Here is a 27,130-nt window from a genome sequence, read left to right as displayed (position 1 = left end):
AAGAGCTAGGGAAGTAAATAAACTGGTAAACAAATAAAAAAATGAAATTATAGAGGTATCATAGAGAGGCCAGCTTGCAGGACAGCACACTAGACAAGTCTGACTTTAACTGAGATAACCTGTAGAGGAGGGTTGGCATGGATTTACGTTACTTTGTCTTCCACACAACATGGGATTCAGTGCTCAATTTTCTCCTCGGGCAGTTTTGCCCAAACAAAACCCCCTTTTCCAAATTCTGGACTTTAGGATTTCTATATCCTCCCTTCAAAGGTTTACAGTAAAAAATTCCCAAAGCAAAGGCATAAAGAAAAAAAAAATCAAGCTGTCCCAAGAGCAGCATAATTAATGAAACTTAGTTTTCTAGAGATTAGTACCTCATGGCTCCTTTCCCAACTGCTCCAGATACTCATACGTCATTTGTGTGTCCACTACCTATTCAATACCATACTTCCAGCTTCTCCTATATCCCTAACATTCCTAGAGTCCTATGCATGCCCTACAGTAGCTATTGCAAGTAATTTGATTTATGCAGATTGGCCAAGTACTATCTATGCTCTGATTTACCAACAGACTGCTACCAAACAGCATATATAACTGGTGAGGCTTGGCTGTCTTCTCTTCCATATACACACAGATTTTGGCCACTATCCCATTTCAAGCCATTGACATTCACAAAAACCCCAAAGATTGTATTTATCTTTGAGATAGCTACACCTGTATCAAATGTGGTTGAAAGTAACTCCTAGGTAAAATAATAATTACCAGAAAGGTTTGACAAACAAGGAAAATGTTACCAATACACAAGCCCTAATATTTGAGGAAATCAGATTAACCACAATTTAAATGCTGAAGCTGATAACACTTCATTGGTTTCAGCTGAAGCTGGAGTTTTGAATTGGGCCATTTTTCTTTTTTAGCTCTACCTACAGAATTGGTTTTGATTACAATTCATCCACCTTAAAAAAAAATTATTCCTTTACCTTTTTTATCAACACAAAGTAGGCAGAACCTGACCCACAGAAGCAATACAGGACTTGCACTGATTAAAAAAAAACCAATAGGAGCTGTTTTCAGTTGCTATTAGATTTTATTTTATAATCTTCAAGCAAGCATGATTTCAAAATCTTTGTTCTGAACCCTCTTACAGTCAGTTAATTTGAGTTAAAAACACCCCATATTCAAATAAGAAGGCTTTTCTATGTGAATGGGATTCAAGGAACATTAATTCTCCTACTTGCTCTTAGGATTTGCCTCGCCACTAAATTCTGTAAAAAATACATACAACAAAGTGCTTTGTATTACTGGTTTCTCCAGTCTCATGTTACATACCAGCTCTTTCTCATTCCCAAAAGAGCAGGCAAAATCTTGCTATCTAGACTAAAGCTAACAAGTCCCACCTGATCTGTCTCCTGTCACAAATCTATGAATCAGCAGAATAGTTCCACCTCTGATTGCCTTATCCTAAATTTTGGCAGCTACCAATACGTCATGTCTTGTAGTAGGAACAAATTAAAAGAAAGTAGTAAAACAGAAATGCCTTGAATATTCTTTTCTTTTTTGAAGAACTACTTCTTTTCTTTTCTCTTCCTTTTAATGTCTACCTTTCTTCAAGATCTCACCTCTCAGGTAGCACTGAATTTTAAAGGAGTGTGAAGACAACTTACAAAACCAAGTAGCACAGTAATTTTCATTCTGACTCAGCTGCGAGTTCTTGTAGCATTCAGCTGAGTTGAGTCCCCTTAGCAGGGTAACTAGCAAAACTGACACAGATATCAGCAATAACATTGATCTAGTCTCCTAGTTACATAAGGTTATTTTGCCCATCTGTTATTAAAACTGTGTCATACTGCAATGATAGGTAGTACTTGCAGTAGCTTTTCTGGACAAGTATGCTAACAGCCATTCTGTGTTTAGTCACGTCTATCTTCGTGAGTCATGACTGAAAAAAAAAGGCTGAAATCAAACATTGTATACTTTTAAAATGAAATAAGAGCTATTTGTTTAAAAGAGCATTTTAGTCATTTGCATTTATTTATAATTGTAGTAACTGCATTGTTGTGGTTGTTTATCTCACTTGGCCTAGAAAGAATGTGCAGATATCTCTGTGAAGCAGATGTCAGCTTCTCAATGCCATGAAAAACCCTGCCTATTCCAGAGCTAGCTGAAGCAATCCTAAAATATAAGTAAGCAAGCATGAGACCTGCTGAGCTTCTGCCCTGCCCATCTTTTGGGCCAGTAACGGGCATCTGAGGGTGAGAGCTGGAGAAGAGAAGGAGAAATCACCATGGCTGGAGCAGACCGAGGCATATGTCCTCCAGCATTTTCCAACGTTTCTCACAGAGACGTAGATACAGAGGAGATGATAGAGTTCACCAAAGGTGAGAGAGGAATGCAAAAAGTGAGTCCTCAGGGTATTCTGGAGTATCCTTAACTTTCTTGTGGTTTTGGAATGGAATTGCCCATGGTAAAGACTAAAAATAAACCCTGGCTATTTTCAACATAAAAAGCAATGGGTTTTCTTGATTTTGTTTAGCCCAGATAATTTCTGTGAAGTTGTGTACAGAACAGCTTCAGAAAGAGTGTTATCAACAGAGCTGAGGGCTGACACACTGAGTTCTGGCACAGTGCACAGAAACAGGGAGACAGGGGTGGGAGACAGGGAAAGGTTGAGAATATCTCAAGTCGTGTTAACTATGTGTTACAACACCCTAATTAGCAGCTAACACTAAATTATGGCAATGGTGGCAGAGTTTCTGATTTTTCTCTGCAGTCACAGGGGTTGCCCTTGTCAGCTGAAATTTGGGCAGTTCAGTGAAGGATCTATCCCTTTGCACCACCTTTCTTCAACCCTGTCCTGGGCTTTCTGGGCCCTTTTTCCTGTAAGATATCCTCCAAAGCTTTTGTGCCGGCCAGGCCTCCAGGCTGTCTCCTTTCTGAATGCGAGTGGTAAATCCATATTCAGAGATTAGCCATCAAGGCTCTTTCTTGGTTTGCAGATCCAATAAGGAACTCAGAGGAGAAAGAGTTTCTTAGTTTGTGGACCACCTTGCCCTTCAAATTCCAGTTCACAGGGGCCAGAGCTAAGGGTATTTCCAAACAAGGTGTGGATAAATATTCTTCAGACGTTAGGGAGCTGTGAACTGCACAAGGCTTTCTGGAAACGTTTTTTACCCCTTCTTGCTTTCAGATGGGATGATGTCTTCAGCTGCTCCATTCCTCCTGCCCTCACTAGAACTTCAGTATACACCAGGGCTTCAATATTTATAAGAATGTTGCAGCTTGTTTTCTGGCTCTGTATGCACTCAGGCTTTAGTTAGGAGATAGCTTGAATGAAGGCATCGATCACTTCTTTGTCATTTCATTTACAAGATAAAAATTAAACAAGGATTAATACATTGTTACTTTTATTGTTGTGAAGATAATGAACAGTTAGATGATTTCTTCCAATGATTTGTTCCACGATAGTTAGGTCCACTTGCCTGGTCCTATAACCCATATATCAAAAGGAACATCTAAATGAAGATAATGAGAGCACTTCTGGCAGAAAAGGTTCCAGAGTTGAACCTTAATTAAAGCCTCCCTTAAAAACGTCATAATGTGAAAATATTGCTCTTACATTCACAGTGTAAGCGACATGAAGAGTCAGTGAAGGTTAATTGCTCTGAAATGATATTTGTAGCTTTCTTAATTAGGCTCTGAACTGGAGACTTCAAACTATGTTGTCATGGATAGCAAAGTAGAACAAAGACAATAAAGCCAACTGTCATCTAATGAATGCCCTCAAATTAATGTGAATTCAGTGGAGAACAAGCTGCCAATAAATTTCTTGTCATACATTCCCTTTAGTAATTTTGCAGGTTGTAGGCCACAGCTGCACAGACACTTTAGGGGTAAATTTAGGTCTTGAATTTGTGGTCCAACACCCATTTGAAGAAACTGGACTTACTTCTAAATTTATTTTGAAGAAGCAAAATTCAGGAAAGGCTGTTTTCTGCTATACGGTAGGATATACAAGCTGAAAGCTGAACATTCGTGATCTGGTTACAAAGCTGTAAATCGAGACCATGTGCATCTTTTGATGTGTGTCTTTGCTCTATAGGATCCCCCGACACTGAAACATTTGACGTCTGACACTCATTGCACTAAAAATATGTTCCAAGCAAACACCTACTGTTGGAGGCAGGCCAAACAAAAAGCAAAGACGTTGTCTCAACTAATAATCGCTATAAAAGAGAAGTATATTCTTTAGTACAGGAAAAATGACCAAACTCCTACACTCCCAGGTAAAACACTGGCACTAACTAGTTGTTGTTGGTTGAGGCAACGGCAGGACTTTACCTAGTTTAACGTCAGAGACACAAAATCATCAGCTGTAGTAGCAGCAGCAAGATGAGCCTGCAGTATTCCAGGGAGAACATCACCCCGCATCCCTGTAGTTTATATTTGAAAATGGCCATATTAATACTACTTTCTGTTTATTTCCGTTTGTGGGACCTATAAAGCAGCAGCTGACTTTTATGATTTTCTAAAAGAAAGTGTTTATTAATGGTTATTATTGATATATTTCATCACATGCCTAAACCAAGATCACTTTTCTCTTTGGGAAGGAGACTATATTAGAGGCTTCAGCTATCTCCAGCCTGACATATCACAGGCTCAAAACTGCAAAAGCAAAATAGAAAGAGCCTTGAAAATGCTAAATCTTTCCTCCACCATCCTCTGCCCCTCCACCCCCAATCATCCTGCCCTCTAAATCACTTCTTAATTTAAATTGGTTTGCTTAAAAATATTCACCAGAGATGAAATGAGCTTTATTTATTTTTCAGTGATGCCCTTTTTTATTCAGTTTGCCAGACTATTAAATCTTTCAGAATCAGACAGGACTTAAGAAACTCATTACAGGGTGTTTCCAAGTCTGGTTGCACAAAGATGTTGTTCAGCAGTAGATAACTTACAGAAATTGGATTCCCTGCTTATAAGAAGCCATTTACAAACGTACACTTATTATACTGTGAATGTATATAAGCACCAGAATAGTTGTGTTGGTTCCAACCAAGCGAGTGTCCATGCAGTCCTGTGCCTCATCCCAGTATTAGCTGCTCCCTGGTCCCATCCATGATCTAGGGGTGAAGCAGCTCAGGTGGACACAGGCACAGATCATCTTGGTGCGGATGGGATTTATTAGGGACAATCTGAGCAGCAGAGAAAATGAAAGTGGAACTCTACTCCGAGAGACAGACATCGTGGAGGTCTGACAAAGATGTGGGACCAGATCCTCATCTACCAAAACGGCACTTACCATAAATGAAAATAACTCCACTGACTGTGGGAACACAGGGCCATTTTTATTTAATTAATCTAGATACTGTCCTAGTCCTGTTAATCATAAAAATTTTTTATTTTATTTTCATGTTAGAAATAAATATTTAAGTGTTTTATACAGTTATACACTGGATTAATATTTAGATAGCTTTTTCTTCTCTCGAAGAAAGGGGAAAATAGCTCTTGATATAAAGTTTTAAATCTCTAAGCAGCAATTAAAAGCATTTTCCTACCTAGTATACAGCTATCTAAGAAATCACAGCTAATCACTGCTGTTAATATGCCCAGCTGACTAGCAGCTCACTACATAAAATACTAAGAAGTTGTAGAAAAATAACTAATTACTGTCATATCTCTCAGATATTGTGCACAGTCCATTCCTACACATGATAATTTTTGGAAGAGATACTTTGGCATAAATAAAGCATCTCCCAAACAGTGGCTGTGGAGGAGAGATACTACTCAGAAGTCTATCTTGAAAATTATCATTTTTTTATTCCACAAAATTCTAGCAAAATACTTGCCTCATCCAGACAGAGATTCTTTTTCTGAAAGAGATTTCCTATTACTTGGGAAATAATATGAATTCTGGTCTTCTCTTGTAATGACAATTTATTATATACCTTGTATGGTGTGCCATATCCCCTTAAAATAAAACCTTAAACCACGCTACAGAAGATATAGGCACCTCTTACAGGTATGATTCTTGCAGTTTTTCTTGCCTGTTTTGGGAAGGAGACAGCTGTGTCTCTTAACACAAATTTACATTTTTTCCTGAAAGTTAGCCTTTCTCCACACCTGGTCCTTCATTCTAAATGGAAAGCAAGAACGTAAGAATGGAAAAAGTCATCAATATGGTCTATTAAAATTGCACATGCTCACCATACGTCATTACTTCAAATGTATGGATTCCTAGAGAAACAAAGCAGGATCAAGCCTTGTTAGTTTTGATCTTAACTATTTTTCTCCTCAGCCTCTGCACTGTAAGTAGTGTCAGCCATCTGCCCATCCAAGCTTTTAAAAGAAACTCTTGGAAGCAAAGCCTGTACTCAGTCTATATTTCAAACATCATCTGTTTGGATGTCTGGAGACCTGGATATGAAAACTGTGGCCAGCTTAAAAAGTGTAAACTACCCATTCTTTTCTGAAGTTAAAAACAACTGAGGCTAAGAAGAAAGGAAGAAATAAGGAATTCAAAACCCACATTGCCATATAAGAACCTGACAGATTTTTAAATATTAATTTTATATTTAATTAGTAACTTCTTCCTTTTTGTTAAAAAGCAAAAAAAAAAAAAAAAAAAAAAAAAAAAAAGTTACATAATGCATCAGTGACAATTGATAACTTAAACTTCAATCTAACATGGATGCACGCTGTTTATCTACTTAGGAGTACTGCGACTGTCCTCAGTCGTGGAGGTTACTACACTTAGCAGTGGTCAGAGAGGAACGAGAAATCATTTTCTCACTGATGAAACCCTCACATGTCACAGCTGCACCAGACGAATGAGGGTGCCAGTCACTGGATTTACTACAACAGTTAAAATGGAAATGTCTTGGGATAAACAATTCCATTTCTACCCATACTTGTCCTGTGTTCTGGCATAGGAAAACCAGAATGTTTTACAGATATCCTGGAAGAAGCAGCTATAGCATGCAGCAATTTGTAGAGTGAACCTTAACAGTATATCCTCCTTGACTGCTAACCAATACTATTAGAATCATTTTTCTTTACTCCGCATTTCCGATTATTCAGTACTTGCACTCCACAACCAAAGATTAAAAACATGTACAAAAGCCATTAGGGACATTCTCTGCTTACCAACATGCCCTGAAATTCTCGGAACAATTGAAAAACTTGTGTGCAATTCAACAGATGAATATTGAAAAAGTCATTATATTTCAAAATGCCTCTAGTGGGGAGAATATGACAAACACAGGCGACTGGCTGCAACGTGATGGGAATACAGGAATCCTACGAGAGGCAGCACCTTTTTGGGGGACAGAGAGCAACTCGGCCAGCCTTAAATCTGTCCCCAACAAAAGGAACGGGAGCCCAAAGAGGAAGCCGAACACGGAAACTTCAGGCCTGCTGGGGAGCACAGCTTTGAGCTGTACAGTGATAGAAAGGAAGTGCCAAACAACAATGGAAATGTTAATGAACCTAAACCAGTATTTAATCCAAAAAAACCAAAAAAAAAAAAAAAAAAACAAACAAAAAAAACCCCATGGCTTCCCAACTCAAATGGGAGCAAGGCAGAAGTAAGAATAAAAAAAAACCCATTCTTGTTCATATATGTCATTTTTTTGCTTCCAGCCACCTTAAAACTTTTCCAGTGTGCAATGAGTTTAAGGTAAGTTAATTATTATCCTAATTACTAATAAAAGTATCAATCCAGACATCCCATTTTTTTCATTTTCATGATTGCTGATCTATTCCTGAACTAATTTGTACATATTCTTCCTCTTGCAAGACACAATATCTGGCCCATCTTTTTGTTCAAGTGTCAGAAGACTCTGTAGTTCAAATTTGATGTCTATTTAGGGCACAGCCACTTACTAGAGGTAACTCCGACTGTTGTCTGGCATTAGAAGCAGACGTCTACTGAAATTTCCCCGGAGATTTGTGCATGTTTTTTGCTGTATTTGGAAAGGCACTATTTTTGTCAGAGGAGGTCCAGTTTATACAGTCCTATCACAGTAAATAAATCCACTCCCTGAAAAACAGTTCATTCAAAGTGAAGCATTTAAGACCATTAACTAAAGCTGGCTTCTCCCTGAACAGACTCAGCCCGTCTTCGAGCTGCCTCTAATTCACTCTGTATCAGATGAGCGTTAGCACCTTAGTCAGGGCTGTCTATTCTTCGCGATTTTCCGCTTGGGTCATCAGTGATTGTTCCCAACGTTGCAAAAATTATAATTACCCATAAAGGACTCCTTTTCTCTCCAAAATCTGATGGCCCTGAAAATTCAACATGGGATCTGAAAGTCAAGCTGCACTCTTGCCTGTTTTGTGCACGGCAAGCTAATAACTGCTTCCAGGAGTCAAATGGTTTCTCTAGTGATGTTGGTGCAACACTCATATGGTGGCACAAGTGTAACTGATAAGCGTGGACATTGGCATTTTGCAAGCAGTTTTGCTTCTGTACAAGTAAATGGCAGAGAAATAGAAACAAAGTAACATTTCCTTCTTTTTTGGAGGTCTTGTACAGTCACAACTAGGAATGACACAGAGTATCAGCTTATTTCAGTCATCGATGTAAGAGGGAATAACTTTGATGAGAGCAATAATATTCACTTCTATGCCGTTTTCACACCTCTTTAACAGACAGAGCAATTCTGACCGAGGATTAGCTAGTTTGACTACTTTAGGGATGAAATTGAAATTCCAGTGAATTGAAGGGAAATTTTCCATTGATTTCTTTTGCCTTTGAGCTGGACCTTTAACTATTAGAAACGCAGACAAACCTTATGTTTTCTCAGGACTTTCTACCTCTCCCTTTGTGTGGCAAAGAAGCAACTCGAAAGCTCTAATCTTGAACTAACAATTGGTTGTTTTCGAAGGCAAACTCAGTAGGAAAAGTTTTCATCTTGTAATTAAGATATGCCAAAACACTCACTGATGAATCCTCTGTTGGCTGAATGGGGCAGTGTAGCAGTCATTCTCCTCCAGGTCTGGCAGTGTCTCCTTGTCCAGTTTCATTGGCTTTCTAGGCAACCATCCTCGAAACCTGCTTATTTGTTTCTCGATCCTGCAATACACGAAAAGTGTGATCAGCTGAGATAGACGGTGAGAAATGTCTTTTTTTCATTACATCACAGAGCAACTACAAAGAATATATGTAAGCCAATTAAGTCACTTAATATTTGCAACTATAACAAAGAAAAATCTTGCACATTTTTTGAGTCACACCAAATTACACACACTCAACTTGATTACTAATAACCAGCTTTTTATGGAGAAGCATTTTATTTTGTCTTAATAGAAAAGCAATGCTGGTGGTACATTGTGCTAGAAATCTTATTAAAACTCAGTAAATTCTTGGCAACTATCTAAACTTTCACTTCTCAGCTTTTCAGTTGTTATATTCTAAATCTCAGGCTTAATTGGCTCATTACACTTTGGACGTATAAACATTAGAATAGCACAGACAGATTTGGCAGCTGAATGCAGCATGCTGCATCCCTTTACTGCTGTCTGCATGCATTCCTACCTCACTACTGATGCTACAAAAATAAACTACTTTATTCCCTTGTTTCAACTGTACTGTCTTGCAACACTTCATGAAATAGTTCCATGAAACCTGAATACTGAGTGTATAGGTTAGCAGGTAATAGCTGCACTGATTCTTATGTGTAGAAGATGAAAGCAAACTAAGGTCAACAGGGGACCAAGGGCAGACTTAACTGCAAGTGCACTCGTGCAAAGATGCACACAGAAACTAAGGGAAAGGGAAGAATTAGAGCTGGCTGGAGAAAATCTGAAACAGATCCAAACTAAAATGCTATAATGGAAAACATAAAACAAAGATACGATGCATGAGACTTGCTCTCTCAAAGGTGCCTAACACCCTCAAATCCTAATCGTTAATCCCTACCTGCAAAAATCATAGGCTACAAATTATGGACTATGCACATCTTTCAATCTCTGGATGACTCTTCCTACTGCTGGAGCTAAAAGACATCAACCAACATCCTTTGAAGTTTAAGTCCAGTTCAGAATGAAGTTCAAGGATTTGGAATACAGTTATTTCTTTTATTTTATTAAAAGTCAACCCAATAACTCTATGGCTCCAACAAATTTTGCAAGGTCTATACAATCACTTTGAGGAAGCGCAATCCACACCCAAGCAACAGAAAGTGGGCAAATGACATGAAATTATTACTTATTTCAATTTCAAATACATATAACAAAATTCCCAGAATATTAAACTTTCTCTCCTCGGGTATTTTTACCTTGGATAGGCAAACTAATGCTAATTGTTAAACACTGGCATTTATTCCAAAATTGGAACCAAATTAGCCCTACCCATTTTGGTACCGTTTGTGTGTTTCTTTTTTGTGAATAACAAGGAAGCAGGGAGGCAAATTCATCACTGGGACTGTCTGGTAGAACTGATAGAAACAACAAAAGAAAAAAGGATTTATCTCCAGAGATTCTCTCTTCTTGGCCTCCAGTTTTTCCTCTGTAAAGGCCACCAGGCTCTATATATTCTGCTAGCTTAGTATTCCGGGTAAGGGCAAGGGAAGAGGAAGCAGGCACAGATATTTTCTAAATATGCTGTTCCATGCTTGTTTGTTGACTAAAATCATTGGGATTTGCTAAGCTGCTAACAAACCCGCTACTTTGCAGTCCTTTTGCCATTCATCTGGCAAGTCAATGTGCACGTTTGAGATACGCCTGCTGCAGGTTTATCGCAGCACGTGCACACATGCAGAGCACTTTTGCCTGCTTAAGAACAATGCATTATTCATGTTGACTTCACACTGAGCAAACCCCAGACTTGACTGGCTCGTCACTCCCAAGGTTCAATTGCTTGGCAGGCTCAGCGAGCCCGATCCTTCCTTGCTGGCACACAGGTCTGCAAAGGTTGCAAGGGCTAGAGCTTACAACACTGCAAAGCCATCCCTAGGAAACAATACACTTCTCTCCTTGGAAAAGAGAAATGATCAAACTCTTAAGATGCCTCCAGGCCACCTCAACACTGCCGTCAACCAGCAGTGCAGAAATTTTACTCCACGTGAGCATCTCTCTCTCAAAAAAGCTGAAATGCTGATACTAATAAACACAGGCCCACCGCATTAAAAGTCTGCTGTGTTTTACTGCTTCCTGAAGGCTAATCCATGCTATGTTAGCAGTACAAATAACAGCTTGGCTTCTCTCACTACATGCCATGTGGAAAATTAATGGGCACTGAAAACCCAGCCCAGTAAAAAATGTTTTCCTCCGGGAAAAACTTAATTAATTGCATAAAGATGGCTTTTTGAGCCAATCCAAAAGGTCGTTCACTGCTGAGACAAGTTGGACCATGCAGACCTGAACTAGCAGGCACTGACAAGCACGCAGATCAGACGGCAACTGCATCAGTGCGTTGTCCCTCTCTATGGGCTGGCACTCCTCACAGCAAAGGGCAGTCTGTCTGCCGCGGCCTGAGCTCCAAAGGTGTGAAACTGCAGCATTCCCATGTACTAACTGCAGATGTGCTCTAAGCTGGTATTTGCACTTATACTGTAGTGAAGTGCATGGAGTTTAAGTCCATGCTGCTAGGGTCCAGAGTGTCCTTCCTCACTTCCTAGGATGTCAGCTGCCTGTGCTCAAGACCAGCTCTCCAGTACAATGTAGGTATCTAATCTCATGGTGCATCTTGCTGTGGAGGAAGAGCTGTTCAAGAAAGAGCAGAGGGTGTCTCGGCTGGGGCTTGCCCCCTTTGCTCTGGAGCTGCATTTAAGTCCTGGCTCTCACCCTGGGTCTCTGCAGTAGGTGCACCCGCACCTGGTGTTGTGCCTCCCTGCCTGTGATCCCGATCCCTACGCACTTGACTGTGACGTTCATCCTGGCCTTAGACCTGCCTTGTCACTATGGATCTGTCTGGCAACCTGGACTCTTGGCTGACCCTTGTCACCTGCTCCGCTCGCTCCACTTGGGTCCTGCACTCTGGGTGGTGAGAGCCCTGTCCTGCCCACCAGGCTGGCCCCCAGCTTTCTCTTACGGAGCAGCACCTGCCCTTGCTGCTCCCTGGCACGTGCTCATCTACTCAGCTGAATCAGAGAACAGCGTCTGGAAAGCAGAGCAACCTGCACAAAACCCCCAGAAACCATGGAGCTATGCAGGCACTGTAGTGTGAGCTGCAGTGCAAGAGGGGAGTGGGAGCATGGACAAAAATCTCCATCTTAAATTCCCTCTTTACAAAGACTTGAAGCCTTTCTGCTCCAAGAAATCATTGTCTTAATTTGCTGAACATCTCAAAGAGCCTTCCGATTCGATCCCTGCCTTGCCTCTGAGTGTCCAGAAATGTCCCTCCTCCTTCTAAAAACACCTTTCGTGTTTAACTCACACACAGGGCTTCTCAAATAACCTCAGACAAACATTTTCCTCGCTAGAAAACAGGCTAGGGGAAGAATAATTTTCCTGAAGGAAAGAGCAGCTTGGGAAAATAAAAGGATTTGTTTTCAAATGAGATTGATTTTTGTTTCTGGCTAAGCTTTACAGATTGTGTGGTGCTAAATATTGTCTTAATTTCATTTCTTGCCACATTTTTAACTGCAGTTCTAGGTATTGTATAAGTACCTGACACCGTTACTTTTCTCTAGAATATATTAGGGGAGTTTTGTTACTTGAACGTCTGGGATCACTAGATATTCTCTGAGACAAAATTCCAGTCAGGTTGACATACTGCAAGTGATGTAGACGTTGCCCTATAAAAAGGCTTTTATGAAATAAATTTTGTCCAAAACATAATTTTATATATTTTTTGGCTTATTTCAAAAAATAGTCCAAAGCTTCAATTATTATGAATCTTCACTGAACTAGCAGTAGAGGAAGTTGAGCCTTTACCGAAGCTGTATATTTGATTTCTACATAAACGAAAATAAAGCTGAATATGTTATTTTTTCCCCCAATAGGGTATTTAGTTTTAGCTTTTTCACCTCAAGTAGCTATTTATAGGGCTGAATAAGAAAAATGGATTTAGACAAGTATTGTCATCATTCAGGAACTACAATATCATAAAAAGATCGTACCTCTTCCCATATTGACTTCAAATTGCATCCTGACTCACGAGAAAATGAATGTAAAAGCAAAATTTCACCACGTACAAATCTTCACTTACTCATTCCATTTAATCTATTGCTTTAGTAAAATAACTGTCTTAACTAAATGCAAGACAAATTCCAAAGTTAACAGGTGCTACAATGTTTAGTGGAAGGTGAGGATGGCAAGTTGGGGAACACCACAGACTTTAGAAGAACTGTGTGTGCCTATAACATCCGCCAACTAGGCAAAATGTCTCAGCTCCACAGTGAGCTCGTTGGTGCTTACTGATGTCAAGAAGCAAACGCCATAACCTTAGAGCAATGCTGGTACTCTCAAGTCAGCAGAGTATGATGGGATTTAATACACAAAATGCTTTTAACATGCTGATGCAGTAGAGTGAAATAAATAATTTCTTTTCCCACCGATGTCCATCTGCTGACATTATCTGCGGTGTAATACAGCTGTTTAATCCAAAATGGAGATCTCTCAAGCCTAATTCTCTCACAGACACTCATGGGAGTTTTAACCATTGACCTCAGAGTGGGGGAGTAAAACAGATGCTAGACCCTTTTGAAAACGGCAGCAACAACACATACCAACACATGCCAACATACGAACTGGTCTTTGCCAAGGTTATGCCTTTTTAAAGTTTTTTTGGAGACACTTTCATTTAAATGGCCAAAGTATCCTCCCACCAAAAAACCCAGCAAATTGTGGACACTGAAAAGTTTTTCCTCATATCAAGTCAGGCACAAAACAGTCATTAGACACAGCCTTAAGTTATTTAATAAAGGAGTAAAAGCACTTCAAAGATTATTGAATATATTCATTTCTCAAGTTGATTTCAATAGCATCACACCAGAAATGAGTTTGGCTCATTGCTTTCCTATCTACCAACAAAGCACTAAGCATCCCCACAGAGGAAGCAATAAATAAATAATGGCACCACTATTACTAGTAAGCAAGGTGCATGGAAATGAAAAAGAAGCTATAACTGTGGTATTTTAACCCCCCCAAAAATCCCCAATCAGCTACATGAAAAGAAAGATGCACAGTGTTTGTGCTGCACCGAGAATAAGTGAATACACTTAATCTTCTTTAAAAGTCTCCAGCAATTTAAAAAATATTTCCTTATTCTTTTTTTAAAAAAAGTTTCTTTTACATGGCAGATGCCTTGAAAATGCAACTGCTACATTTGCATTTGCAAATGCCCTGGTGTACAATCACTCCCTCCACCCTTTCTCCAAACATAGCTAATAAACTAGCATTTCACACTAATATTTTTTCTTCCCAGCTTGAACTTAGCCATTATTTTGGTTATTGGATCCAAGTTACTGCAAGCCGAACTGGAATAAGGATTGTTCTCACCTATTCATGAACTTGTAGCGGCGGTGCAGGTAATAGATTTTTCTCCTGGAAGAACAGCAAAAATGAAGCCAGTCGAGAAGAAAACCCATCGTCAGTTACAGTATGAACTAGCAAGGAAGGAAAGGAGATTGAAGATAGAAGCCTGTAAGAGGTGGAGGAAGAGACTAAAAGAGAGATTAACAGAACTGTCACAGGGAGCCACACAAATTCGGGGGGTGTTTGAACTGCAGCGAGGTTTTCCCAGTGTCTTCTCTTTTTCTACTACTTGGAAGATAGGGACCCAAAGACGTTTCTATTTCGAAGTCCCTAAACTGTTGCAGGAATTTTATGGGATAGGATGCAGCTATGGAAAAATTGTGTATTGCACATCCACTAGTGAATTATGAAAGCTGCGCTTGGTAAAACACAAGGGGAAAGGGGCGGTCGATGCTGCAGTGTGCCATAACGCACGCAGTACAACCCGGGACCAATGTTCGCTCCGGGGAAACATCCCTGGAAACAGATGAAAATGTGACCTGCCCAAGCAAATGCAAACGTGCTCGGCACCCACCCCAGGGTGAGCGCAATAAGCTGTGTGGGACGGAGCGCACGTGGGGAATCACTGAGTGGACAAGGGTGTGTGAGCAGATGCATGCTGACCACGTGCTGCTGCTTGCTCCCCAAAGGGCCCCGCAGGGCTCACGTCGCCCAGGGCAGCGGGAGCATCTCCCTAACCGCCCCGCATGGGTCCAGAGCACTGTGTCCATCTCCTGTCCCCCTCTGCCACCACAACTGCCAGGGTCTGACCCAGAGTCTGGAGACTTCCTGTAGTGAGTTAAGAAAATCTAAGGGCAGCTATGTGGGGGTTTGGGACTCCACTGCAAAATTTGGGTGCCTGACAAATCTCCAGTTTCCTGTTCTGGGGTTTGACTTTGTCATCCACTGGAGGCTGTTGTTAAATCAAGGTGGTTTTCTATGTATTCTGAATGCTGATCTATACCACTTCTGGAAAATGAAGGGTTCACACTACACATCTCATTCTGAATATTTGTGTATATTTATTATACTGTAGGAATGCTGTTACTGCATTGGAAGCAATCATAATAGGGAACTTTCTAAAACATGACAGCACTGATGCTTTAAACTACAGAAAAAAATTTAACTTAAAATTTAAATAACATATGATATTTTGACAGTTCTTAGTGTCCGTATTGTGCTGTTGAAGTGAAATTTTCCAAAGAATTCCATGTTGGCCAAAGTCTCCTTTGGCCAGCTCGTCCACAAAGTAATGTTATTTATCTTGCTCCATTTAGTAGGAGCAGAGGAAGGTCAAAGCTAAGCATTTCTGAGGATGCTGTCCTTGTCTTTATCCTGCTTCAAATATTCACAGGTATTCACTGTTTTGGGAACCCTACTTTGAAACAGCACAGATTTTTTTTCACTGTTATTTGGACCTCAAACAGCTCCAACTGAAAGTATTGAGAGCTGTAAGCAATCAGCAGCCCCAAAAGCAAGGGGTCAGACAAGGGCACCTGAAAACAGGCAGCCTAAAAGAGCGAACATTTTGTAAAATGGGGTCTAAGTTTTTAAATGGTAAACAATATTATTACTCTTAAAGTAAAATTTAAGGAAGAATCTGTCCAATAGACATCAATAAATTGCCACGGTTTCCTCTAAAATAATACCCCTCTGTGGATGTGAAAAGAATGAAGCTGTGGTCATGAAGCAGGTCAAGAAACCCTTAGTATTTTTAAGGCTTTCTATATAATTTGAATGGTGTCTACCTTACTATCTGATGAAAAATGTATATCAAAAAGGGGACAGCAGATCAGGAAAGAACAAGGTTATCACAGAGACTAAAATCTGAGTTCCTGCTGCATATTTTAAGCAGGGTACCCTATCATTCCACTGGGACAAATTCATCCCATAAGATGCCCAGGAAGTCAAAGGAACTACAGTTTGGGCCCAATAAATCACTTCTGCGTTTTAGAGCACTTTTTTCTAAAGAATATAAATACCTGGCAATGACTTGCAATACCTTTTACATTTTTCTCTTTAGCATTAAAAGCACAAGAGAGAACAGCTGAAGCTTTGCTGTGAAAATGAAAAAAACAAAATACATACAGAATAAGCCTGCAATTTTGTCCTTTATTCACATCCGATTTTCCTAGCAAGTTCTATAAGACCACAGCTTGTCTCACAGAAGAGGTTTTTTTCATCTTTAAATGAGAAGAAAACAGCAGTAGAAATCCTGCAATGGACACCAACTCAGTAGTTGCATATTCTGGGTCTGATCCTTTCCTTGTTCAGGAGTAATTCCATTAAAATCAATGGAGTTACGCATCAATACCCCTGCTAATTGAAAGAAGAATCAAGACCTCTCAGTTCAGTGGTTTTGGTCTGTTCAGATGGAAGTCTTCATGTTATTTTAACAGTTCTGATAACCACTAGAGTAAGACTGATATTCTGCATACAAAAATCGTAACTCAACATGCAAGTAATATTAAATAAATGATAAAAATAATCTGAAAGATGATATAAAATCAATTTGGTCATCAGTAGCATTTAATACAGTTTGTGTATTTGCTTCACAGACAAAAGCATTTATAATACGAATTCTGTTCTTGTGTTAGATGGGATACTTATTTATAATCTATATTTCCCTAATTATACACTACACAAGCAGATAATTTACAGGTGCTGAACATACCAGATACGTCCAACAGACATGCACCTTCTGTGCTGCCTTACGTACCTGGATCTTCTTGACCTCCCATTGATTTCAATGAAATGTCCATTTAAAAAACAGCAGCGCACAAGTATGCAGGGGGCTCCAGCATTGAAGGGGTTAAAGGGCCTAAGAATAGAATACCCCATGAAAACAGCTGCACTGCTACAGCTCACCTTAATTTCATACCGATATTGTAATGAAATTGCAGGCATTAACAAGAAACAGCAATGAATGCAGTATCTACAGCGCTCCATTTATATTTTCTAAAGATGTGTGGTATCTTAAAGAAGAGACTTTCTGTGTGCATTTTCGTGATTTTTTTTTTTACATTATCTTTACAGTAAAGTGTGACTTTGGAGGTTAAGACAAAATACATCTACACCTACCTGAACGGCATTCTTACATTCATTAGTTCTGCGTATTTGCCCAGGACCTCCCAAGGGGCATGCAACTTCACGAAGATGATGTCGCTGTTTGTTAGCGATGACTGCAACACAAAAACAAAACAGCCACCAGAGTTTAATTTTTCAAGCAAAAAAAAAGGAAAAAAAAAAAAAAAAAAACATGGAGATGGTCAGTATCTATTCTTCTTTCCTTTCATCACCTCTCCCACCTCCTGCTGCTTCTTCAAGCAGACATAGTTCTGTCAGTATTTTGTTGACCTGCTTTCCTTCAGGGGGATAAGTTTGCGTGAGAGCCACGCTGTGATTCCCTTCTGGCCAATAAACGTATTTCTGTAGCATGGAAAGGAAAGCATGGAGGGGAGCTGCCATGCCATTAGGGGTTACCCAAGTCGGGGGTGAAAATGAGGTTGGTGTGTAAACCTGGTCTGAAAGCTCAGTCCTGAACCTTAGCTGAAGCCAGAATGGCGAGTCTGGATATGACTCTGTCAACCGACTTGATTTTCTGCACTCAGCCTGACATAGGAAGTCCCTTTCTGAATCATACAATGGAGGCATATCTGGCACCCCGGCAAAGTTTATGTCACGATGTGGTCTCTCTAAGTTGGCTTTAGGGATAATTTCCTTGTCTTTTAGAAACTACTATATTCAATGCTACCTGCATCAATTCTTAGTTAATACGGCTTATTGGGGGTTCTTAAATATAGTATCGCTTACCTGGACACTACGGGGACTATATGGGTAGACATTTACATTTTTGATGTCAATTTGACTCTTCCTTACAGTATTATGATAACCGTTGAAATTACTGAAACGGCTATTGCATGCTCATGTGCTGAGAGTAGCGTTATTATCAGTTTGTGATGCATGACAGGAATGAAAGCTCCAACAGTTAAGATACATATATGTGATTTTCCTTAGCACAGGGTAAAACAAAGAAAGCAAATAGTCACTATGAAGTTTTTTTAAAAAACAAAAAGAATATTGGACTCCTCAAGAACTGTCATCACAGAGAAGTATTTGTAGCCAAATTTGCTATTGAGTTGGAGGAAAAAATGGATTTAGAACATAATATAATGAAACAAGTGACTTCCTAGCATCAAAAAATTCAGAAAAAATTCTGCAGTTCCTTTGCTGACAACTTTCTGCAAACTATTTCAGCATGAGATAACACAACAGCAACAAATCCACCCAAAAGACATGAACCAGATAAAAACAGATTGCGATTCAACCACAGTCTTTCCACTGACTTCTATAGTTTCCAAACCAGGCCCTTAATGATACTTTTCTTTATAGGTACAGCTTGTAAATTATCATTTCTTTTCCCATGAGAATTTAATAAAACTAATCTAGAGATTTTTTAGACTAACCTCTAAAAAATTTCCTGCAAACTACTCCCTCAAAGTTGAGGTTAAGTCAGCAATGGACTTGCAACTTTGTCACATGTGGCTTTGCCAAAAAAACAAAAAGAAAGACCAAAACCAAAAAACTTCTAATCACCTCTATATACAGAAGGACACTGTGGTCCTGACACCCCAATAATATCTGAATAATGGAGGAAATTGATTAGAAATCATCCCTAAGTTTAGTGATGAAAGTCTAGCAGCAAGCTTCTATGAACTTTCCAGCACACTGTAATTTGAACCTTACTAAATTTGACAATTTATAATAAATTTATAATAAATTTGACAGTAACATGACTTATGCATATTCTATTTCACAGTGAAAAACTATCTTCACTGAATTGAATTTCTTATATGTTACATTTATTTGGAAACAAATCAGGAAATATTCCAATTGGTTAACATAAATACAGATGTTGTAAGATATAGCTTTTTTTTCCCTCAGTATTTTCTAATGTACTCTTATCAGTGTTTCCAATACAAAATCTAAACAAAATACATTTTGGAGGTTCAGTTATTTTCTGAAGAAAGAGATAATAACGCTAAATTATGAATACAGAATTCAAGTTCTCTGGGGTTTACTCCTATTAAATGCTTTTAAAGGAAATCACTAGGAAGCACTGAAAGAAACAAGAGAGAAAAGAAAAACAAATCTAGATGAAGGAATAATTGAACGAAATTTCACAGTCTCCTAATTTATGGACAAAACAGTTAATCAAAATACCTGAAAGAACAGCATCAAGAACTACATCCTTGTTACAAAAATACTCCAGTGAATGGAATCTGCTAAACTCTCTGTTAGATTAGCATTTAGAAACAGCATCCTTCGGCTTCTAAAGGTTTCTTTGAGGAGCGAAGCATCCTTCTTTTGTAATTGACTTTTCAGGCTTGGCTCCTTAAATGTTTTGCAGAAGTAAAGTCAATTTTAAATTATTTGAACATACAAACAAAAATCAATGTAACATTACTTCCCTTTGGAATTTAAATAAAAAGAATATTTATTGACCCGAGCAATCTGCTAGAAAGTGATGTCTAGATGATGAAGAAATAAAAACTAACAGAGGAAGCAAAGGAACAGACAATGAAATAAAACGCTTTGCAAACATAATGGTTGGATTTGATCCAGGACACCAGTGCCTACAAAGTTATCACAATACGATTGCCCGGCTACCAACGTTCAAATACACTGGCCATTTCAAACTGATTCCTTGAGGAGGAATATGTATAGCAAAACACATTTTCTTCTGGTCAGTAATACTGTTCTCGCTAGGCCTCGGAGCAGTGCAAACCCAGGGTGACAAAAGCCTTCTTTAAAATCACAGAATAAGTTAGGCTGGGTGGGACCTCTGGAGATCACCTGGGCCACCTGAGGTCAGGGTGCCCAGGGCCTTTCCCAGTTGAGTCCTGAATATCTCCACAGCAAGAGATTCTGCAGCAGCTCTGAGCAGCCTGCTTACTGAAATCAGTTGGAGAAAGAAATATTTCCTATAGAAGAACTGGATGTTTCTTCAGAGACCAGAAACATTGATTGAAAAACTGCAAGTCTCTCGACATGAAAATTCAAAACATTCAGTGGAAAGAAGGCATTCCTTTTAAAACAATGTTTTTCTTGCTGCAATGTTATTTTTAAATTCTTATTAAAAAGCATTAGTAAGGTGCATTTAGTTTAATTGAGCCCTGATCTTCAAATCAGATTTGTATGGTAGAACTCAGATCATCACAGTCTGGGATACAGATAGTCAATATACAAGGAGTTTCAGTCTTCTGTGCCAGTCACCTATTTTTCACAAGCTCTGATTTTTTTCCCCTTCTTTCCTACCTCCTCTTTCTCCTTGCTGTCTTGAAACTACCATAGTATCTAATTCTTGAAAATATTAAACTAACATTTGATAACCACAAGTAGGTCTTTCTATAGTCCATATAATGTATATATATATAGATACACACACACGCACGCGCGCGCACGCACACACACAATTGACCTAATTCGGCTCTTTCTGAACACTCTTAGTCTGAATGGAAGCAAAGTTATGCTGACATCGAACATCTCTGGAAAGCCCACATTTTGCTGTATTTGCAGTCTGTCTTCTGTAATCAAGGCTAGAGATTAGTGTCCTTTGTCAAATATTCTCTTGAACAGTCTCCTCCTCCAGTGAAGAATTTTTTTTGTCTATTATCAACGTTTTCATGTTATTTTAAGGGAGAAAAACAATTATAGGGCTCAGCTTAATATAACCATTTCTTGAGTATAAAAGCAAAGAAGATAGAGAAAAGAGATGCACAATACATAACCCTGAAGAAGGATACAACTACAGTGTCTCCAAGCAAGTGTTGTAATTGTTTATTTGCCTTAAAGCTACTACAAAAGCAATTGCAAAAAAGCAATGTTCTCATTTATGTATGCATATCTATAGGGAAATGGTGTGAAAGAAAAAGAAATCAGGATTTACCATCAGCATGTTTTCCCTATCATCTTTTAAGAGAAAAATATTTAGAACTAGGGCCTCTCCTCACCTTTTAAAGCCTTCCTCAGAAAACAGAAGCGAGAGAAAAAGATCTTGAAACAGATCCAGCAACCAGGAAGGCAAATTGCCTACTCTAGCAAGACCCAACAAGGCAACTTAAAACCCAGACAGGAACAGGGCTATAATTACTGACAAACATAGCTTACACTTGTTAAACCATCATGCGGGAAAAACCATAAATGGAGAGAATATCAAAGTCCTTCCTCCAGGAACAACTCTCTCTACGTATAATTGAGTTCCACGGCAGGTCTCAGTGTGGTGTAGTAAACAGTCACTGCTACAAGTTTCACTGTTTCTGAAAATTACTCTGTTAGGCTAATGGCACAGATTAAGGTGTTGTGTGGAGTGAATTAGGTGGTAAACCCGAACCCAGCAAATTTTACTTGATAAAACCATTCTCCCTCTGCACAACTAAATGCAAATTCACAAAGGTAATTCCATAGAACTGGGCAAACAGTAATGGGCTGCCAATACTTTTCAGAAGTGTATACATTACCACTGGGATAACCACTTAGATGCTCTCAGTATATGTCCAGCTTCAGGGAAAACATTGCATACTTACAGGCATTAGCCTCTATGCTTGCGGATCACAGGAATCCAATAACAGTGCCAATCTCTTCAAATATGTATTTTCTTTCAAAGTACAAATTTGGTGAACAAGGGAGATATACTGCTCACATTTCAACCAAGATTTTAAAAAGCTTTCAACTTACAAGAAATTACAGAGAAAAAACTGTATAGGATGAAAGTGTGATTAAAGAAAAAAAAAACCTAACCAACACAGAGGAAGCTGTTAATAAAAATAACTATAGCATAAGAGGATAACTAACATACAAAATGCAGAATAACTTGATATTAGGTCACAGGATCACAATTTAAAACAATTTTTATATAAAACCTCATCACAAAATTTGATCAAGCTTTATTCATACTCTGCACAGCACTTGCAGGGTTCAGCTCTAGTGAAGTGAGCAACGCAGGCTGGGGGCTGGCTCCTGCCAGCGCTCCAGCAGTGTGTGATCTAATCCAACTCAGAGCAGGTGTCACTGTTACAGTCCTTAATTTTTGGCAGGATCTCAACGCTGGAAGGGAATAGAGTTAGTCACCGGGGGAAATGTTTGCAAATATCCTTTCACATAGACAAAACTGTGTGTGTGTGTTTGGTGGGGGGGAGGACAGTTTAAAGAAGAGGGTAGCTTACCGGAGTAAAAGCAAAATGCAAATATTATCTCCCTGCTTGAGTTTACTGCACAAGAGTGAGTATACAGTCTGCAATAAAGAGCTACAACTCCTTTGAGTTAAGAAGTAATGTGAGAAAAGATGCCTTTAATTCTACTTTATGTCTTCTGAATTCACTTATAATTAAGAGCAGGGATTTCATAGTAAGGTAACTTAGATACAGTATGTCCACCATGGAAACAATAGCCTCTGATTGGGATCCCACTTCCTAGAAAAAAAGTATTAGAAACACCTCTAGCATGACCATCTTAATAGAAAAGAAGTTGATCTGGATGTGGGGTAACCATAAAACATTTCACCGTAACCCTATCAGTAAATACTGAAGGAATATGGATTTAACCCAGCTAGGACCGATTTCAGTGACAATCAAAAAAATCTAATCACATGTTTTTCATGTGACAAAAACATGAGATGTAATTCATCTGGACTGGAAGATACAATAAAAATGTGAAATGAATTATTTTCAGGTGTAAAAAAGTGGCCAGCTAATCTCCAAGTAGAAGGATAGTAAAGGATGCTTTTTTCTTCTTACAAAAACTTTATCAGACATTAAGCTTCTTTTGATGAGATATCAGCTACTTGCTGCAACTTCAGATTAAAAATGTTAATATTTTATGCAATGATAGTTGATATCATCAAATCTTTCTTTTTTACTGTGGTATGAGCCAAAAAATGGTCCCTTAAGTATAATATTTTTCCTTTTAGTGAAAAATACAGTTGTACTACATTTTCTCAGGCAAATTCCTTTGTGATTTATCCCAAGTGTAAAATATAAAAGAAGCTTTTTCCCACAACATATTTATGTCTCATTAATCACTTTTGAAGTAGAAAATACTTACATTTAATGAATTGTCTATTAAATATTCATATTTGCTTTTAAAGGCTTATTGCAGAAGCATTGCTTTGGCACAGAGAAAGGCAATTTATTTTTTGTCCAATAGTTAATCTCACAAATTTAACAATCAAACATACAAAATGTGCAGGCAGATTTATTACAGCTTTTGCATATAAATAACCTAGAAGAGCCAAATAAGTTGCTTATCAAAGAATCATAGAGTCCTGGAACAGTTGAGGTTAGCAGGGACCTCTGGAAGTTATCTACGCCAAACCTATGCTCAAAGCAGGGACAATGAGAATTATTGGGTCCTGTATCTCTAAAGGGATGAAGACTCCACAACCTCTCTGGGCACAACAGCTTCCCCTGACCAGAAAGGTCATCACTGACATCCCACATGGATGCAGAAGTGTTTATGGCAAAGTTAGTTTGTGTGGCAATACCTCTGATGCCTCTGCACTACGCTTGATGCTGCAGACCACACATGCTCCAGGACTGCTGTCTGCCTCTGCTCTGCGGCAAAGCCAAAGCTACAAAAGACCAGTCTGACAACAGCCTCTTGGACTGTGCACAGGCCCCCGCTGCAGCCAACCACTGGCTAACTCATTTGTATTTGATCGTTTGAAATTTGATCCTGCCAGGCAAAGGAAAGGCACCACAGCAAACACAAGACCTGGTTAAATGAAGGGGAAAGACATCTGTGAAGAACATCAGTCACTCACATCATTGCCGGTTGTATGGTTGTATCTCACCATGAACTCTAAGAGTCCGCCTGTTCTAACGCCTGTTCCTCTGACCCAAACCTCAGTTTAATTCAGTGCTTTATCCATCTTACTGCTAGGATTGTTCAGGCTAGAAGGATTTTGAGGAGCCATTTCCTGATAGCTCATTTCATCCCATTCAACTCTGCTGTAAAATTCTTTTCTGTCTGGTTCATTTCTGAGCAGAGACGTCAGTGAGCCATTTTCCCTTTCCTCTCTTTCATTATGCCAATAGTTCAAATGTTCCATTAATAAGATGGCCATAGCAAATTTCCGAGCAACTTCTTAGGCTCTGTGGTCTTACTAAAGGTACTAAAGTGATCTGATACGCTGAAAGGATGCAAATAACAATTTTATAGAAGATCTCTTGAAAATCTGCAAAGGCACATGCCTGAATAGCTGTCTCGCTGGATATGATACCATTACTACATGAAAGAAAAGTGCTTTTCAAAGAGAAATACAATGAGAATAGGCTTGGAGGCTCAGCTCACAATTCAAATTAACTGAGGAGATCTACCTTTTTCCGAATCCCAAACTGTGCTCAGGCTTCTTACAAAAAAATTAAATACAGGAAACAAGAGAAAAAGCCCAATCTACCTTAATGGGCTGGCTTCACCATGCTACAATTTCAGGCTGATCATGAAGAAGAGATGTTATGCTCTATCACAGACAGGAAATTCCTGATAACTTAAGGGATATGTGATTTTTCAGCTGTCTCTGCTCAGCTAAGCTCAAGGTAGTTTGACGTATGTAGATAAGTAGATCATCTGATGCTTAAAAAAATTCATCAGAACAACAAAAGAAAACACATATACTTCTTGAAGTCTTTTAAGCAAAATCTTAAGCCAAAGGTAATAAAATCTCTGAACTAAGAAGGGGGAATAATGGATCTCTGTACAGTTTTCTTAATTCACTAGATGTACTTTGAATGAAACAAGGTCAATATGCGACGAGGGCAATTTAGGAGCTTCCTTCGGAGTTTGGATTCCCTTTTGGATTTTTTGTAATAAAGCAGCATCCCTTCATGGTATAATGTACTAACAATGCAGACATCTAAACAGTAGCTCCACTATTAACCAGTTTCTGCCACTGACATTGTGCCTAACGACATAAGGTGCTGGATGAAAACATCTCACGTATGACACAGAAAAACAAAGTAGCACCAGATGGAACCCAGTATTTTAACGGTTCAGATAAATGTGAAAGAGGACAAACCTGATTTGCTCTCCTAGTTCAGAGCTTTTACAGAAAGACTTAATGAGAGGAGTTACAGAACATTTAAAAGCCTTTTATTTTTCTTGAAGGCAAATATTGCCATAATATGAGGTAATGCTAGTTTTGATCTGATAGCACATGCTGCAAAGTGATGGAATAAATCCTAAATCTGGCTGAATAATATTGAAATTTAAGATCACTACGACATGTGAAACTAAGGCCTCAAGTGATGCATATACTAGCAAAGAATCCCCACATAAAATTCACGTGCACCACAGAAACTACTGCAATGAAGGAGAACTTTCTTTAATAGAAAAAAATCTTTCTCTGGAGATGAAAAAAATGTTCAATCTTATTAAGAAGTCCTCTGCTAGCAAAAGATAGATTATTCAGTTTAGGAAAATGTGAGCATCTTTTTTATCTATGCATGACAAAAACATTCTCTCTAAAGGTTTCTAGAATCCTTTATCTTGCCTAGTTTCCATACTGGAATACTACCTGTCTTTCTAAAACCATTTTTATAGCTCAGTGTTTCTGCTGTTTGAACTTGTCAGATACCTTGCCTGTAAATGTGACAGAAATCTGAAATCAGTACCTATATTCATCTAATATACCTTTAAAAACAGTTATGCCTTTCACTTTTAAAATACAGAAAACATCTGAACGCTGATCCACTTTTCCAAACAAAGCCGAAGAGTTGGCTCTCCGGGGTTTGATTTCTAAATTCTAAATATTTAGACCAAGTGCTCTGACGAGTCCCGTATCTTATCAGCGGAGTATGGATTGGAGCTGGTACAGTCTTATTAACTGTGGCATCAAAACCCTGCCAGCGATGAGCCTTACATGTGAACTGGTGAGAAAGGAAATCCTCCGCGAGGGAATAACAAGACATTGCTGCCTTGCCCTTAAAGTTAAGGAGCGAGACTGTGGGGCTGCATCTCTGAGAACCGCAGCGGAGGCTTCAAAGTCCAAGCAGCAATCATGACGACGTTTTTTAGCTCCATGATCGTATTCTGATACTTTCGTTTGGTGTAAAACTTCAGAGTGAAAGTTAAATTTTTATGTAACACCTATCCTGTCTCTGGAACTAACATGGTTGGTAAATTTACAGTGGTCTGTTTCGTTCTCTTTGACAGAAGTATACAAATACAAAGTGAAAAGAAAATAAGGTAAAATTTCACTTCATTTAATAATCTCAGTTTTTGTATACTTTGTAAATGCCACTAGACTTTTTTCTTCTATGGCAAAGATCTGACAAGAAAATTTTAATTCTATTAGATGATCTCTGAAGAAAATCAATATGGTCCGGACATCAAGGGCTCTATAACTTAGAAATTTATCATTTTGTTGAAAGGAAGGTATTTAATAACTAAACACTTCAGGGTCAGTAAATATTGGAAAAGATGGAAAATTCCGTTAGTGTTACAGCACTAGACAATGAAAAAATATCCAAACTGCAGAACACTTTCTTAACAAATCACCATTTGGGGAACTAAAATTGTTTATAAACTGCAGGCTGCAATGTCTGACAGATCTCTAAAAAATGACACCTTGCAGGCCCAAGAAATGTAGTGCAGAAAGGCTGTGCTTTTCACTATT

At 38.8% G+C, this 27,130-nt stretch overlaps 1 protein-coding gene across 1 annotated transcript in view; it reads right to left on the bottom strand.

Moving 5' to 3' along the window:
- ANO4 (anoctamin 4) overlaps positions 1-27,130 on the bottom strand; it is a 114,278-nt gene that overhangs the window by 50,278 nt on the left and 36,870 nt on the right. Inside the window, exons 5-8 of the mRNA XM_062575580.1 lie at positions 17,539-17,639; positions 17,177-17,278; positions 14,443-14,487; positions 8,942-9,073 (exon numbers count right to left, since the gene is read on the bottom strand). Coding sequence (XP_062431564.1) covers positions 8,942-9,073; positions 14,443-14,487; positions 17,177-17,278; positions 17,539-17,639 — 380 coding nt within the window. The remainder of the gene's footprint in view (positions 1-8,941; positions 9,074-14,442; positions 14,488-17,176; positions 17,279-17,538; positions 17,640-27,130) is intronic.

The sequence above is a fragment of the Rhea pennata genome, chromosome 1, assembly GCF_028389875.1.
Source record: "Rhea pennata isolate bPtePen1 chromosome 1, bPtePen1.pri, whole genome shotgun sequence".
In the NCBI taxonomy this organism is placed as follows: Eukaryota; Metazoa; Chordata; class Aves; order Rheiformes; family Rheidae; genus Rhea; species Rhea pennata.
The sequence above is the reverse complement of the archived record's forward strand: the minus strand, read 5'-3'. Positions and strand labels throughout refer to the sequence as shown.